The sequence below is a fragment of the Cnephaeus nilssonii genome, assembly GCF_951640355.1.
Source record: "Cnephaeus nilssonii genome assembly, chromosome: 4".
Lineage (NCBI taxonomy): Eukaryota > Metazoa > Chordata > Mammalia > Chiroptera > Vespertilionidae > Cnephaeus > Cnephaeus nilssonii.
Window position 1 is genome coordinate 37157330 of NC_137075.1, and position 17272 is coordinate 37174601.

General features: G+C 47.0%; 1 protein-coding gene across 3 annotated transcripts in view; it reads right to left on the reverse strand.

The window, feature by feature from the left end:
• RYR3 (ryanodine receptor 3) overlaps positions 1-17272 on the reverse strand; it is a gene marked incomplete at its 5' end in the record, with an annotated part of 535717 nt that overhangs the window by 178598 nt on the left and 339847 nt on the right. For all 3 annotated transcript variants that reach the window (XM_079768748.1, XM_079768746.1, XM_079768747.1), the window contains 5 exons: positions 6011-6176; positions 10042-10205; positions 11706-11742; positions 12625-12800; positions 14454-14662. In XM_079768748.1, coding sequence (XP_079624874.1) covers positions 6011-6176; positions 10042-10205; positions 11706-11742; positions 12625-12800; positions 14454-14662 — 752 coding nt within the window. The remainder of the gene's footprint in view (positions 1-6010; positions 6177-10041; positions 10206-11705; positions 11743-12624; positions 12801-14453; positions 14663-17272) is intronic.

The following is a 17272-nucleotide window of genomic DNA, read 5'->3' on the forward strand; positions in this document are numbered from 1 at the left end:
GTTTCTCAACCTTGGGACGATTGACATTTTGAGCCTGGAAAGTCTTCGTTGTTGGGGCTGTCCTGTGCATTGTGGGATCTTTTGGTACCCCTGGCCTCTACCTACTAGATGTCAGTAGTGCTCCTCACCCTACCATAGTTGGCATAACCAAAAATGTCTTCCAAGAATGCCAAATGTCCCTTGGTGAGAAAAGCACCCTCACTTAAGCACCGCTGGTTTGCAGGCAGGGCTGTGAGGCGCTTCCCTGGAATAGAGGGCTGCCTCCACCATCTCTCAAAATCTCTCTTTCCCTTGGTTCCTCTGGACTTCTCTCCATCCCCTTCTCTCTCAGGTTCTAGTTCTTACATTAAATGGTGTGGATTCACTGACTATCTAGCTGCCACTTAGTTGAGGCATGTGGATTTATTTGTGACATTGGGGCTATACTTATCATTTGCAAACTCTGATGCAGGGCTTTTGATCAGGCAGTGGAGGAGAAAATGGGACTCTTACTCCACTCACTGAAGTCCTTTGCCTTTAAGAGAATTCAAACATTAGGAGATTCTTGCAACTCTTCTATCCAGCCAAATTATGGGATGGTGGGTACTATGGACATACCCTGAGGTGCCCGCCCCCTTTCCCCACCTCCCGCAGTGAGTCACACTCATGTATAATCCCCTGCACTAGAACCTGAGTGCTGTTTCTGGCAAAAGTGAAAGGACTGTCACTTTATATTTGACTCCATCTCAGCAGACTGGACAGAAAGAAGGAAACTGCCGTGTTGTGAGAAGACCATGTGACAAGGAATTCCAAGGGATCTCAGGGCATTGAGAGTGGCTGGCCCTGGCTGCAGCCAGCAAAGAATGGAGCCTCCATTCACAAATGCAAGAAACTGAGTCCTGTGAACAACCACAGGAGCTTGGGGAAGAAGTGAGCTCCAGACAAGGACGCAGCCTGGCTGACACCTTGACTGCCGCCTTGTGAGACCGTGAGAGAGGACCTCGCTAAGCTATGCCTGAGTCCTCACCCATGAACCCATGAGACCATAAACGTGCTGTTTAAGTCACTGAGTTCAGGGTAACTTGTTATGCAGTCATCGGAGATGAATACAGTGAGTCTTCCTGTCTGGATTGTTACAGGCTTCCTTTGCATCATGAACTTCATCAATACAGTAAGACATAAAGTTTATAAAAACACATTTTCATGGCTGTGACTTAAAAGATTGCATGGCTCAGTGCTACCATTTGCTTATGATGAAACAGGCCAGACTGTAAACCCTAGCCTTGTGCCCCCCACATGGTCATTCCAGCACACTACAGTGGGCTCATAGTTGAAGTTCAAATATTTGCTTTATCCCCAATGCTCCAGGTACTCCTGGGAAATAGGAAGAGATAAACAACTGTAAAAACAAATAGCAGTGATAGATGCTTTATTAAGGACATTCAACAAATAATTATTTAGTACCCATCACACACTGGATTTATGCCAGACACTGGGTTTACAGTGGTGAGAGATGGAACTAGGAAACTCTGATCTGATGCCGGTGTGACCTTGGCCATAGAGTAGGACTCATCCCTGGACTGGCCCCAGATTTCTCAATACCCATTATGTGACATCTAGAACAATGCATGACCCTCAAATCATTGCAGCCCGAACGAAGCAGAGCTCTAGCAACTGAGAAAACTTCATCTGCACCAGCAATAAGCCCTGGAGTCTGTGCTCCTTGTGGGGAGAAATGTATCCAGCTGAAAGTTCTCTGTGCTGACCACTATCACACCAGTAGGGGAGCTACAGGCTGAAGATGGGGGCATGATGTTAGGTCTCTCAGGACTGGTCCCTACAAACTTCACAAACCACCCAGCCAAGCACCGGCGCCTCCTCACACCTCCCTCAGAAAGGAGGCGCTCTGAGAGCTTCCGAACGCTCTGGGGGAGGCTCTGCTTTCTACCCCACAGAGGACACTCCCACCACGAGGAACAATGGAAATTTCTCTTCAATCACAGAAATAAGATGATCACACAAGTGTGGGATCATGATGGATGTACACAAGGATAAAACTGGCAACTGGGGGTGTGGTAAGCAGAATCCTATCCGATTCTCATGACCCCTGCGTTACTCTGTGATGGTGTATGTCAGAAGGCAGGAGGGGTTCTGCAGAGATATGGAAGGGTACCATCCAGTTAACCTAGAGATAGATTATCCGTGAGGATCTAATCTAGTCACAGGAGCCCTTCAAAACCAGTGTTTTCGCTGCTGGGGTAAGAGGGAAAGTCAGAGAGATTAGAAGCTTGACAAAAACCCCACATGCTCCTGGGGCTTTGAAGATGGAAGGGGCCACATGAAAAAGGAATGTGGGCACCTCTGGGAGCAGAGAGTGACCCTGACTGAAGGTCAGCAAGGAAACAGGGACCTCAGAAGCCCAGCCTACAATCACAACTGAACGCTGCCAACAACATCCAACAACGCGAATGCAAGTTCTTCCAGAACTTCCAGATAGAGCCAGCTCAGCCAGCTGACACCTTGATTTTGGCCTTGTGAAATCCGGAGCAGAGATCCCAGTCACACCTACAGAACTGCGAGATAATACACGTGTGCTGTCAAAAACTGCTAATTTTGGGGTAACTGGTTAGGCAGCACTTAAACAACCAATACAGTGGCTTTCCAGCGGAGTTGGGAAGTTTGACAACAAAGGTTTAGCCAACACTTGCTAGGTGCCAGGGGCCGTGTTAATGTGCAAGAGACCTGGACATGAACATGAGAGCAGGCCTCTTCGCTTGAGGAGTTCCCACTCCGGATGGTTAGCTCACATTTTAATGGAATGGATGGCGAGCCCAGATTCGGGTCTGCAGTGGAGGACCGCTGACAGTTTCCCCTTTGTTTTTAAGGTAGCTTTGTCCCTGGCTGATCTATGTTGTCCTTGCAATAATAGCCATTCTATTTCTAATCATGTGTACAGATCAGGGCATGGGAACTGGCCTGAATGCAAAGCTACCTCCTCGCGTGACACTGGCTCAGTTCTCAGAGCAGGGTGGCTGGGGTGTCAATCACCAAGGAGCAGTATCTCTTAAACATACATTTTATTTCCCATCTCACCTGTGATTACATTAAATGGGGCAGACAGGTTTTCAAATTCCCTAGCAGTCTTTAACAGGGGAGCTCTAAACACTTTGTTTGAGAGAACCCTTCTCTCATTATTTTGGTTACTGGTCCTTTCCCAATAAAGAGCCAGTGTATAAATATCGCTGTCCTGCTCCTTCGAGGTAATTGAAAAATGAAAATGGCTACATCTGCAGAATAACAATTATCTCGCTGCCAGGGGACCAGATGCACAGCCACACACGTCAGCGTCTCGCCTGTGATGAGAAGGGGGCTGGCTGGGTGTGAGCCTCCTCAGACCCTCTCCCCCATCCCCCCACGCAGAGCCTGGCTCTCTCCTCATTCACAGCAATATTCCTCAGGACAACAGGCAGGCCTGGGACCCAGAGCGAGAAATCAGGGTTTATACTTGTGAAGTAGAGGCAGGTGTTTGGGGGCCGGGGATAGATGCCAACACACAGCTCAGAGAAGACAAGTGGCCAGCCCACTGTCACCCAGGAACTACCATAAAAGAGGAGGTTAAAAACAGCCAGTGTCCTGCCTGCTCTTTGTTATAACATCTCAACATCATGGGAAGACTAGTCACCGCTGCTTCGAATGCCACGGGTAGTGATTTATTTAGGGACCTCCGACGCCCAACTAGCCTTAAAAGTTATTAGATGCTTTAGAGCTCTCTGCAGCTCAGGGAGGACCCTGCAGTCAAACTCATTTCAAATTTAATGGGAAAAAGCTAATGGATTCTGAAGACAGACTAATGTACATAAGCAGGTTCTCAGGGGACTTGGGGGAGGGTGGAATCATGAGAAAGCACTAGAAGAATAACAGCCTGGTTCCCAAAGGCCTCTTTCCGGGAACAGCTGGTTGGGCCCCAGTGCTGGACCGTGCCACCTGCGTGGTGGTGAGGATCCTACCTTTCCGGGAACCCAGGGAGGTGCAGTCTCACGCGCTGCAGCAGGCTGTCCCGGACCCCCGAAAGGGATGGGCCCTTCTGCTCTTAGCCACCAAACATTTCAGATTTGGGGAAGCTGCTCTCTCTCTCCTCTCTAGATGCCCTCTCCTCAACCACAAGCCAGAAAAAGGGCTTTATCCGTTTACACAGCAGTGGGATGCTTTCATCAGCTGTACTTAGCTAAGCTTCCTTAAACAGGGCATGTCATTGTCCTGGGTCAGCAACGTCCTCACTTCTTATCCATAACCCCTCCTTTCTAACTGGTGTTCTCAACCACTAACCACAAACGTCCCATACCAGTCTGCCCATCAGTCTGTCCATTGTTCCTGAAACATATCTTACGCTTCCCTATCTGCATAATGCTTCTTGTGCCATTCTTTCAACCTAGTATACTGTATATTCCTCTCTCTTCAAGAGGAAGTTTTTTTGTTTTTTGTTTTTTGCTTCAAAATTAAGGTTTCTCCACGCTAAACACTCTCCTGACCACTACTGATGGAGGCCAGCTCTTCCTTCTCTGAAGTCGAATGACACTGTCCACACATACATGAGACTCTCCATTCCATCCTCAGAATGTCGAGAAGGTTTAATACAAATTTAACTCCTTATCTTAGCCTTTCTGGGGTGTGCTCTGTAGAACTCTAGGCTTACAGAATATTACTAACTGTTACAGTAAAAAAATAAAAAAGCTTTTCTTGGTCAAATAGTATGAGAAATGCTTGGTTAGACAAGCATTTCTCAGACTATTTTTAAAGTATTTCTCAAAGTCAATGTTCATTGCAAAACTTCAAACGGAGGATATAATACGTGGCATTCTCCAGCTTACCTGGCCTCAGGGATGAAAATCCTGCTTAAAGGAAACCAGGCTTCTTGTGCTTTTTCTTTTTTCCCATTACCTTGTAATTTTATTTTTGTCCATATTTTTATTGTTTTGTCCATTTAAAAAAACATTATTTTTCAATTATAGTTCACATTCAATATTATTTTATATTAGTTTCAGGTGTACAGTAATAGTGATTGTCAATCATATACTTTACAAAGTGGTCCCCTGGATATTTCCAGTATCCACCTGACCCCATACATACCAGTAGTTATTACAGTATTATTGACTACAGGCTTCTTGTGCTAATGACAGGTAAACCTACATGTGTACAACTGGTGATTTTCCTGAGTAGCTCTATCAGAGCTCACAGTAATGTAATAGGGAAGCACGTTATTTACACACATGCATAAATAATTAAAAGGACCCTGTAAGGAATCCATGGGAATGAGAGGAACCTTTTGCAAAGTGAATACTGCCTGGCAAATTAATCCATTTTATGGGTCTATATTTGATCACAGAAGTTTCTTTCTTTTTTTATTTTTGAAAATATCACAGGTGTTCCCCTTCCCCCCCCCCCACCATTGATCCCCTCCTCCTTGCTCGCACCCTTGCCCCAGGCCTTCACCACACTATTGTCTATGTCCATGGGATATGCATATATGAATATAAATTCTTTGGTTAATCTCTTCCTGCTGCCCCCAACCCTCCCTCTGTCTGCCAGTTGCATGCTTCCATGTCTCTGGATCTATTTTGTTCCTAGGTTTATTTTTTTCATTAGATTCCAGAAGTTTCTTAAAGCAAGGAGTATCTCTGTTCACCTCTGAAACTTTGCATCTTGTATGGCCCAGATAACATAAAAATTGCACAAGAAATATTTATGGAATAAATGAAAAACCTTTAGAGACCATCACCAAGAAAAAACCTTCTTATCTTCTAGAAAGATGACCAGCATATCTGATCAGTCAATAAATATGATATATCCCCCTACCCCCATTTTTCCCCTCTCTGGGCAAAATGAAGCCACTCTGCTCCTTTTTTGTTTTCTAAGATGGCCTATGGGACACATGGGCTCATTACCTGCTGAGATGGGATACTGAATATGGCAAGTGAGGAGCAGAGACCTAAGACAGGAACACTGCTGTCTTGGCCCCAGAAGCCATCCCTACCTGGTAACAGGTGCCAAGTTCTCTCCCATTGGCGGAGAAGGACAACATGCCCATTGCCAGATCCACGAGGCAGCCGATCTCCAGGTCCACGTTGCTGCGACTTGACCGTTGGGAAGTGGCCACAATGTCCCCACCCCAGACCATGTAGCAGTTGCTGCGCTTCACACTAGGAGCCAAAAAGATGAAAGAAAGGCACAGAGTGGGGACTGGGGCTGTTTGCAATCAGGACTCAGGGATGGACTGCCCCAGGCCTTCTAGTTTTCCCCCATATAACTCTTTTTCTTCAACTAATTCATCTAGCTTCAACCCAGTTTCCTCAGGCACAAACCTCTCAGTTTAGGGATGTGGCAGTCTATCAGGCTACTTTGGTCGAGAGAGCATCCTGTTTGGGAACTGTTTTCTGGCTCAAAATCACTCCACCTTTCTGAACCAGAGAATGGGATGTTTGCATTCTCCCCTTAGAGATGGGAAATGGAGGCATAAGGAGGCTACCCTCCACAGGCAGATTTATACACTGTATAGGCAGTTAGCATGCGAGGCGAGAACAAAACTCTGTGTTCAGAGTCCTAGCCCAGTGTCAGGGCACTTGGACAATCAGGGCTGCATTCCTTAGGATGGCAGGCCTGGGCCTGGGGAGACTTGTGGAGTAGGTCACGTTGGTCTCTGATGCTCTCGCAGCTCCCTGGAGTTCTACCCCACACTCTTCCCTAACTACCAGCTGGGAAAGAGTGCCTTTCTCCACTAGCTGTCCACCACCCTGCAGAATGTAATCTTTATGGTAGGCACCATTATGTAGATTTAAAAGCCAACTATAATAACAAAAGCATCATCAAGTCTCCAAAGCCTGGTTCCTTAATTTTAAGATTTCAAATCCCGGGTGGGTTTAGAGAAGTGGCACAGGGGCAAAGGTGATTCCTGAGCCCTTTGCAATGGCTGTGGGCACTGGACAGCTGACTGGGTCTCCTCCTACACCCAGTCCTGGGGTACATCCTCTGAGGAAGCCGGTCACTTGAAGTAACACAAAGAGATTTTTCTCAGGTAAAACAAGAGAGTGAGTCTGTACCTGATGGAAGGGAAGCCCCTTTAAACATCCTATGGTCAATCTGATTTGACCTTGGAAAGTCAAGGTTTGATTAGAATTCTCCAAGATTCTTTCCAGCTCTAGAATTCTATTACTCCCTGCCCGCGCTCCCTCCCCCACCCCCCATCCCGTTCCCTGCTGAAAATCCCCTTTGTAAGTCACTTCATGGCCACTTCCCAATGATCAGGTCTGCCCTCCTCTCTTCTGGGGCCCCCACTGGGCTGGTCCTCCATGTGAATGCCCTCAGGCAGGGCCAGTGCAAAGTGCTCCTTCAATGCATTACACCCATTGCTAGATTTCCATAAAGGTTAAACCGCAGCCATGCTACTACTGCTTCTTAGTGATTAGGGACTGAGTACATTGATTACTAGTACGGAATTCAATTAATAATGTATTGAAGTGGTGAGATTCGTAGCCCTCAATTTGGGAAGGGCCCAAAATTGAAATACGAAAAAATATCTGAAGATCGACTCTGCATTTCTTGTTATGTGAGACAAAGAAGTAAGAATTACTGAGCACCGACCATATACAGGGTCTTATTCCAGGTGCTAACGTGTCAATTAGTTTTCATAATAAAAACTGTCACTGCGGCTCAGATAAATCATGGCCAGCAAGGCATAGCCAGCAAACTAGAGCAATAAACCCAACTGGGATGGGCACATCTGCCTTTTGATTTTCTGGTTGAAAAGGAAAGTCTGGGCTGTCAATGACTTTCACATACTTTCCTCATCAACCTGAACCAGGTGTTGCTTATAGCATCTACTCTGGGTCTTATTACATGATAGATGTTCAGTAATCCTATCTAATAATTGAGTAATATGCAAATTGACCATCACTCTAACACACAAGATGGCTGCCCCCATGTGGTCAAAGATCCTGCCCCCATGTGGACACAAGATGGCCACCACAAGATGGCCAGCAGGGGAGGGCAGTTGGGAGGGGCCAGGCCTGCAAGGGAGGGAAGTTGGGGGTGACCAGGACTGCAGGGGAGGGCAGTTAGGGGCAAACAGGCTGGCAGGGGAGCAGTTAGGCATCAATCAGGCTGGCAGGGGAGTGGTTAGGGGGTGATCAGGCTGGCAGGCAGAAGCGGTTAGGGGCAATCAGGAAGGCAGGCAGGCGAGCAGTTGGGAGCCAGCAGTCCTGGATTGTGATAGGGATGTCTGACTGCCCGTTTAGGCCCGATCCACTGGGAACGGGCCTAAACGGGCAGTCGGACATCCCTCTAGGGGTCCCAGATTGGAGAGGGTGCAGGCTGGGCTGAGGGACACCCCCCCCCCCCGTGCACAAATTTCGTGTACCGGGCCTCTAGTCCTATATAATAAGAGAGAAATATGCTAATTATCCATTATGCCATGAGGTGTAACAACCAACTGCGTAACGACCAGATCACGGATCTGCAGGAGGGTGGGGCAGCGAACTACAAGTGGGTGGCAGAGAGCTACAGGAAGGGGCAGGGCAGCAAGCAAGTGTAGAGCTACAGGAGGGGGCAGGGCAGCAAGCTATGAGGGGGGTGCAGAGGGAGCTACAGGAGGGCGGGGCAGTGGGCAGAGAACTACAGGAGGGCAGCAGCGACCTACTGGTGCATGGATTTGTGCGCAAGGCTACTAGTAGTAATAGAAGTAGTTAATGTCTATTGACTGCATGGGCTGTGGCACTCTTCTAGGCATTTTTCTATGTATTATCTCTTTCAATCCTCACAATACTCTTTAGCAGCAATTTTCAACCCTTTTCACCTCATGTTGTACATAAACCAATTACTAAAATTCTGTGGCACACTGAAAAATATATCATATTTTTTGCCCACCTGACAAAAAAATAGGTATAATTTTGATTCATTCGCACCAGACGGCCATTGTTGTGTTGGCTGTCATTTTTCTATTTGACAATCTAAGGAAAAAGAGGCTAGTGTCTCTGACTAAACAGTAAGGTATTGCATGTTTTAAAAATCCTTGCAGCACACCAGTGTGCTGTGGCACACTGGCTGAAAATCGCTGCTCTATAAGACTGGAACTATTATTCTCATTTTACAGGCAAGGAAATTGAGCCCAGGGAGGTTAGTGACTGGCCCCAAGTCACACTTCCAGTTGGTACTGGAACCCAGTTTAAAATACAGGCAGTTTGCTTTCAGAGTCTGTGCTCTGAACCACCTTCCCACAACGGTCCTCCTGACATAGCGCTTGTACCTGACCACTCATCTTTGATGAGCCAGTAGCATCTAAAAAGCAGTGGCTGCAGAAACATTCCTGACTTTGTAGGGCTAAAGGGCAGCTTGAAAAACAACTTCGTATATCTCTACACGTCTGCCTGGGGAAAGACTCCATCCACTCTCAGGTGGAAACAAGACATGGTCTCCTGGGTCACCTCTGGCCACAGCTGGCCCAGGCTGCTCTCTCTGGGGGCAGTGCCAGTGGACTGGTGGGAGGATGTGGGTGTGCCTAAAATGTGTTTTCCCTGAAGATCCCTAATTTTTACTCAGTGGTTATTAGTCATGAATTTGCAGTGTCTCTTTGATGTTCTTCGTGCCTTCAGCCACGACACACTTTTGGGATGAGGCGTCCTGACTTGATCGGTTGCTGTGTGATGTGGTGCATCATTTTCTTCTGAAGCGACTTCTCTCAGGCACCCAGGGATGTTTCTCTGTGTTGTTCTGTTGTAGAAATCGGGCTTGCCCAGAAACCAGGGAGGAGTCTGAAATGGAGCTCAGACCTCCCAGTTGTGCACCTGTATCTCCCATCCCTGGGTCATGTTTTATAGACATGACGAAATGACCCACGATTTTCACTAATAACATGCCTCCCGCCATGGTACCCACCCCCACCTGTTTACTTGAGGATTTGAAGCCTGTGCTTCATTTCCCCTCCTTAATAGATGCTGAATGTTTCCTTCTTTTGGGTTGTTGGGGGTAAGGGAAAAATGGCTGCTCGGGGGAGGGAGTGAGGAGCCCCCTTACCTTTCATGGACCCGGCCTCTTTCATCCCCCAGAGTAACAGTCACCGTACAGTTTTTATTCAGGTCAAACTTTTCACTGTAGAAGTGATAGTCCGGAGTCACCCATCCAACCCAGACGCAGGAGGGGTCTTGTCCGGCAAAGATGCGGATTGCGTAGTAGCATTGCTGGAGAGAGACGGCAGATGAGCGAGTGGCCCTCAGTTAGGGAAGCGTGCTCAGGAAGCAGGAATAGTACTGCAGCCCATTGGTTCCTTTTCTTAAAAAGCATACCGGGGTCTAGAGGGGCACTGCACTGCACTCTCGCTTGGAGGAAGGCCTGGCTAGCGTTTGGCTTCCTTATTTGTCTCTTGTCTGTTGGGCTTGAGCATCCACCACCCTTTGCTCAGAAGATGCTGCTGGGGAAATAAGTGGCAGCCACTCAGAGTGGCCAGCACAGGACCCCAACCCTCTCCTGGGCACCGACTTTGCCCCGAGAGAGGAAATAGTTGAGGCTCAGAGAACTCCTGCTACCCTTTCCACTTCTACAGAGAAAGCCAGGGCATATTTTTGGGGAAAGTCTTGAAAAAGATGCTGTGAAATAAAGCCCCTAGAGTGGCCAAACATGCTTTATGTGGTCAGTAGGCTCATCGACACAGCAGTTCTTGGCGGATGCCGTAACCACTTGTGAAGTGTATCCCTATGTTATAACAATAACTAAAGCTTTAAGGTAAGTGATTCCTTCACCATGTTCTTTATGAAACTGAGCACATTCATTCTTAATGAAGTTACTTCTATTCATCATCTGTCCTCTTTTCTAAACTGGAAGATAAAAGGGTAAGCCAGTCAGAGCTGGGCTGGAATCTTGGCACCGGCAGCTATTAATCCTGGGACCTTGGACAAGTCCTTTGTCCTTTCTGTGTCTCAGGATATATAATGTTGCCCATCTCACAAGGCTGCTGTGGGAATTAAGTGGGAAGGTGGTGCAATGTGCCTAGCGCAGTGCCCTGCACATTCTAAGTGTGTGACCATGGCAGCAAGAATCCTCTTCCCGATGGCAGTTAACCTATGAACTTGGGATGTGGGATCACATAATAGAAGGGGTGACATGAATTTCTTAAAAAAATGTTTTTTTTTCAGGTGCTAAAAGAAGAATGAGAGAGTGAGAGAGAGAGAGAAATTAGGAAGTGTTGCTCTCTGACTACTATCTAGCTCTAGAAAAGGGGCCAAAAGCAGCCTTCATTTTTCAGGCTGGTTCCCTGGCTCCTGTTTCTCGTTTGAATGCTTTCAACATGATTCCTGGCACTGCTCAGAGACATGGGAGAGTTGATACATAGAAGTGTACATAAAAGAGCAAAGAAAAGGATTAAATTAATACCCCCTCAACTGACATTCATCTCCATTAGAAAGGCAGTGCTGGGCCCCTGGTGGCAAATGGGCAACAAGCACACAATAATGCCCAATTAGATGCTCCAGGTAGAGCTTCTGCCTCGCACTGAATCACTGTCTTTTCTCCCCCCATCTGAGAAATGCCAGAGACGTGTTTTGGAAGCATCAAGATGCATATTAAAAGACAGAGTAATTGGCAATTACAGAGAATCTCTAGACAGATCATTGCTAGAAGGGGCATATTACCAGGCACAGCAAAGACTCAAATAATTAAAACCATAATTGAGCACATTTACTTACTGTTGTTGTTTGAGAGAGTAGTTCTTGCATCTGTTTCCTGGAGGGAAGATAATCCGTGTTTTAGTTATTTGGCTGTAGAGAGAATCCCACAATTCTGACAGGCAATTGATCTCCCTTTAATGATGAAGGTGAGTTTAGGGAACTGTTTCCTATACACAAGTGATCCCAACTTGTCTTGGGATGTGTTCATTTGTAACCTGCTACCACAAGCCAGGGCTATGACTCCCAACTCCTGTCCCTCAGCCCAGGGGTTGAGGGTGTTGAAAATATTGTAATAATGTGTGTGGGGATACCTCTGGATATATTCTCCTGTTCTCTCAAGTAGCTGTGCTTGTTTAAAGCTTGGTAGATAGCGAAACTCTAGAGAAAACCTGGACAACACAGCTCCAAACAGGCAGACAAACATCAATGATTAAAAATAGAGATTGAAAGAAAGAAAGACCGCAAGGAATATACTCCTTAACAGGGAGGGAGAAGTCACTCACTCATAAGTCACATGGCTTCTGGGCTGGACACCGGCCATAGTTATTCAAAGAAGGTGGTGTTTGCCTCCAGAAGCTTCTCATTTCACACACAGGCAGCAACAACTGCAGCCTCTTCTTTTACTCCAAAAGCGTAGAAATTTAGCGTGCAAGGAGGCCAGGGACTCAGAGGGCTCGAGAAGAGCAGAAACGTTTCCACTAGAGGTGACTCTGTTTAGCTTGATTAGCTCCCCTAATTATGCATTGCACACTCACACGTGTATGCACAAGTGGGTATATACATTCAAATCCCCATTTCTTTACCTACCTGAGAGCAAAGGGAACCCTACCCACAGAGTCCTAATTATGTTGAGGTAGAGTAAGAAACAGACAGACGGAAAGCCAACTTTACAACAGACGTGATGAGCACCTCTGAGGGCTGGAGGCCTGGCCCTCACCTTTTCTGGAAAGCGTCACTGTCCAGGCAGGGGCTGTGGCTGAAGGAGGAGTGGCACTCGACGGGCATGCTCAGGCGGAGGTAGATCATGCTGGCATTGCTATTCTGTGTGCCAAATGTCTTGTGGGTCACCTTGAGGCACGGAGGGCTGTCCATGGTGCTGTCGATCCTCATGACCTGGAAACACCATGGGTCTTTTATCTGACGCACCCACATGAGCCTGACCTTGACTCTGTCCCTCCTTCCCTCATTGACATTACATATGTCAAGACTTTCTGTGAATGATAAAAGTTGTCACCAGTGATGACCAAACCATTATTCTCATCATTACTTGGACCTTGCCCAATAGAAAAATAACAGATCTTCCTCTGGCTGGAGAAATTAGAGATTTAAAAACACTCCTACTGGGTTTTCTGTAAGGTCAAGGGTGGAAAACAGGTCATGATGGGGGGGTGGGGAGTCTCTGGATAATGCAGCATGGTGTTCACTGAGGCTGACCTTTCAGGTTAGGGGGTAAGTGGCTAAAGAAAATCTTCCCAAAGATTCCCCTTGTCAGTGGGCATGAGAATATCTAGTGGAGAGGACACTGGAAAGCCCTAAGCTCATGAGGAAAAATCACAGCTCCCTTGGAGGGTGCTGTCTCCCATCCATGCATTTCCCATCTCTGCCACAGTCACAGCCTGAGCACTGAGGTTCCCCAAGGTGTCTCTAAACACTGAGGAAATTCCCAGCACCAGGGCATGGACATTGCAGGGAAAGGGGTTGGAGGAAGAAAGATCAAAACTAAATTTTAAAAATATATGTGTATGTGTGTGTGTGTGTGTGTGTGTGTGTGTGTGTGTGTGTGGAGGGGGGGCATTGGGGAGGAAGAGAAAGTAAAATGGGACTTATAATAATAATGTCTTCATGTTCCAATCATTTCTCCCCACATTCTAGAGACTAGTTTTTATCCTGTGGTCTATGGATGTGCTTAAAATTTTTTGTGCAGTTTATAGGTTTTTCTTTGTGGAGCGTCTCTAAATCCCATTCATTTGTGAGCCAGCTTTCTAAAGCAATGGCCAGGTAGGAATCTGAGAAAGAAACCTCTCCACCATGTAAGACTGTGGGGGAAAAGTGGGGATTGAGAGTTGATGCTTGTTGAATTTAGATCAGAAGGTGAGCTAAGGGAACTTATAATTAGGTAGAAGCAAGCTACTCAGTCTAATGCTTCCATGGAGCTGATCTGTCTGACTTTCAAGCAGCACCCCTCCACCCCCCCTCCCCGAACTATGAAAAAACCATGGTGGGCACAGGCAAAACGGAGGCAAAAAGATGTAGAATCAGAACCCAAACCAGGCTCCTTATAGTCTTTGGCTCTGCTCAGCCCCCCTACGAGATGCCAGCATCATAACCAATGACTACGCCTCAGCTTAAAATGCTGGAAATGATTCTGGAGAAATTAAACCAGTTTATGAGCAGAGAAGAAGCATGTCCAGGACATCTTAACAGGCACTGAACTTTTTAAGGAAAACGACATTGAAGGTCTCTGAATACTGTATTACTATGACAATGGCAGTCCAGGAATGCCTGGAGAAAACACAGTGGCCCAAAGGCTTGGAGCCTGAGCTGCAAAGGGTATGTCTGCAAGGCGGTTGCCATCTGTAAGATGCCACTGAGCTGCCCCAATTAAGGTGTCTGCAACGACAGCGCTGCGGGCCAGCCAGGAGGAGGCTGGTAAGCAGCCAGGGCATGGGCTTAGGTAAGCAGCTGCCCTGTGCCAGGGGCATTAGCAGGAGCTTAGTGACTTGGCCCACGTGCCCTGCCAGGTTCACCCACGACGTGTAACATTACCTCTATCTGGGGATGATCCTTCGGCACGTTGACAAACGTTGGGAGGCGCTTGCTGAACCACATCGCAACATCTCGGTTCATGTTGACAGCAAAAGGCTCAAAGCCCTCTTGGAGGCCGCACATGGTATAAAACTTGAAGGTACTGGCGTCCATCCCGAGATTCATGCGGCCAATCTGAGACAGCCCCAGAGAGCAGATGGGCACAAAGCCTGCACAATGGCAAACGAGAGCCCTGCCTCAGCCCGCAGTCCCATCCCAGGACTGCGAGGAAGCCTGACTTTTGCCTCCTTAACAGCTTTGAGTCCCGGCCAGAAAGATGGGACGCCACCCTTTGTCTTTCTTCCTGGCAGGTAAACTGAACAACAGGAGGCACATGGAGATGATGGCTGCCCGTGGTGTATGTGGGAAGGAAAAGTAATTTGGTTCAAAATAATTTTAGGGGAAAAAAGCAATCATCCAGCCAAAATTCTTCTTAAACTGTAAATAAACATAAGCTGGAAAAGTAAAACCAATAAGAGAAAAAGTTAAATTGTTTATCTATGTCTTAGTTGAAACTGCTGTTGGGCCCTGGGAAATTTTAAATACTGCCCTAAACAGAACAGCATGAGAAACCTAAAGAAGGACTTGGTGGAAACACCTCACTTTTTCCAGGCCTCAGCATATCCCCCAGGGAAATAAGAGCTCTGGTGGTTTTCCCAGTCCGAGTATGATTCTGAGAAGTTTCAAATGCTGACACTATGCCTCTGTTTACGAAACAGTTTCCAGCCCCCCATCCTCCTAGCTACTTAGATGGTCCCCGCCTGAGCAGGAAGGCATAATTTTTGAGCAGGAGCTGTGGGAAACTCTCTTCCCTCCTACATGTCTTTTCTCTCCAAGCTCACATCAATTTAACAACTGCCAAATAGGCCAAAGCAGAAGTTCAAATTGCTTGGTATTCTTCTTTGTGGGTATTTATAAATCATAATTGTGGACCAATAAATCAGCAGAGCTGGGAAAGCACTCATTATCCCGGGTTTGGGAGGATGTGGGAGGCAGGCGACCAAGAGTGCTCAGAGGGGAGGAAGGGCTCTGAGGCTGGTGGCTGACCCAGGGGCTAGAGCCCCACAGAAGGAAATTGGCGTCCCTGCTAGGACAGGGATGTTTATTTAAGGGAAAATTTAAAAGCCGATTTTGGTAGCATTTATATTCAACAGTAAGAGCAGTTCCATTTCCATTGTAGAGACCGGGGCCAAAATGCGCTCCTCGGAGCACGGGTGCTTATACGCTGTTATCTAAGCCACAGAGTTCTACTATGTAAATCGGTTAAGTAAGTGAGAAGTAAATCCCTCACAAGCGAAGTTGGTTGCTTTCAGAAATGATGAACTTGTTCAGGACACTATTTAATGGTGTGTAAGTCATTTCTAAATGAAGAGAGCTTCACTGCAATCCGAGCAGAGTGAGGTTGATGTTTATATAGAGATTGTCCTCTCAGGGCCACCAAGGACTGAGAGTAGGTGGTGGCCATGGCCCTCAGGAAGGTAGATGGACAGGCCAATCAGACCCGCACCATTCACACACCCTCCCAGGCACTGCTGTGCTTCTGGCATTGTTGCACTAGGGTGTCTGATAGGTGAAACCATCTCCTTTCTATGGACAGAGATTTTTATACATAAGGGACCTTTGGCAATCTGACTCCACTGTGAAGTAGGATGCTTGTTGGCAAAATTCTTGTCCCTGATGGGGGGAGCCCGGCAATGTGCTATGAGAAGATGTGAAGGAGGGAGAACAAACTGCCCTGATCCCACGGAGCTTATGGATATGAAAATGGCAAATGGACTAGAGGAGAGTCCACCCCTACTCCCAAGACAGTGCTTTGGTCTTAGATGGGGGCAGGAGACAACCACCACCTGGAGCCATGATCATAAAGTGTTTCAGCCCGATGTGAGCAGAGATAGGACGTCTTAAGAAAATCTCTCTTTTCTTTTCTTGTCTATTAACGTGAATGGGGCAATAAGTGAGCATCAGGTGTAAAAGCCTGAGTGGGAAGAAACAGAGATGAGGACTTCTGAATACGAATAACTCCCTAGTCATAGTCAGGTGAACAATGTAAGGTGTATGCAGAAGGGAAGAAAGGTAATATTAGCATGGGGCCTTTTTTCTACAGCTTGGGCTCCTCATCATCTCTAGGCCATGAGTAGAAGAAACAGCACTCTACTGGGGATAAAACTGCACACTTGAGGAGGTAATGGACTTGACCAGGGTCATGAGAAGGGCAAGTGACAACACAGGACAAGATCCAACACCCTCTGACTCGTAGCCTAGCTGCCAGTCAGTGCTCAAGAGCGGGAGTAAACATTATAGGGACATAATGCAAACAGCAGTTCTGTGCCAGGGCAGGGAGCTGCGCTCATTACAGAGTAAAGTGTGGTCCCTACAAGGCGGGAGCCCTCTTTACAGGGGAGAGCGCAACACAGCCCAAGAAGAGGTGCGGGAACAGGAGTCATAGAGGTGAAAGCAATGGGAGGGAAAGAGTGTGGGTATTCCTGGGGGCTAAATGGGCACAGCTGGGACAGCTCTTTAAAGCTGCAGCAGAGAAGCTCCATTCAGACCTTAAGTCAAAAAAGAGAGAACCTAGAAAGGACTGAGAGCAGAGACAAATCTTTATAAGGCACCAGCACTTTCTCCTGGGGCAAAATACTTGATAACCAGCTATATTAGATCAGCTCCCTTCACCTGGTGGAGGGGCTCCAATGAATGATCTACCCATATCTACAACTTATTTATTTGAGGCATTAACAATTTATGTACCTTTATAACTCTTCATGATAGAAAAGGGGAAC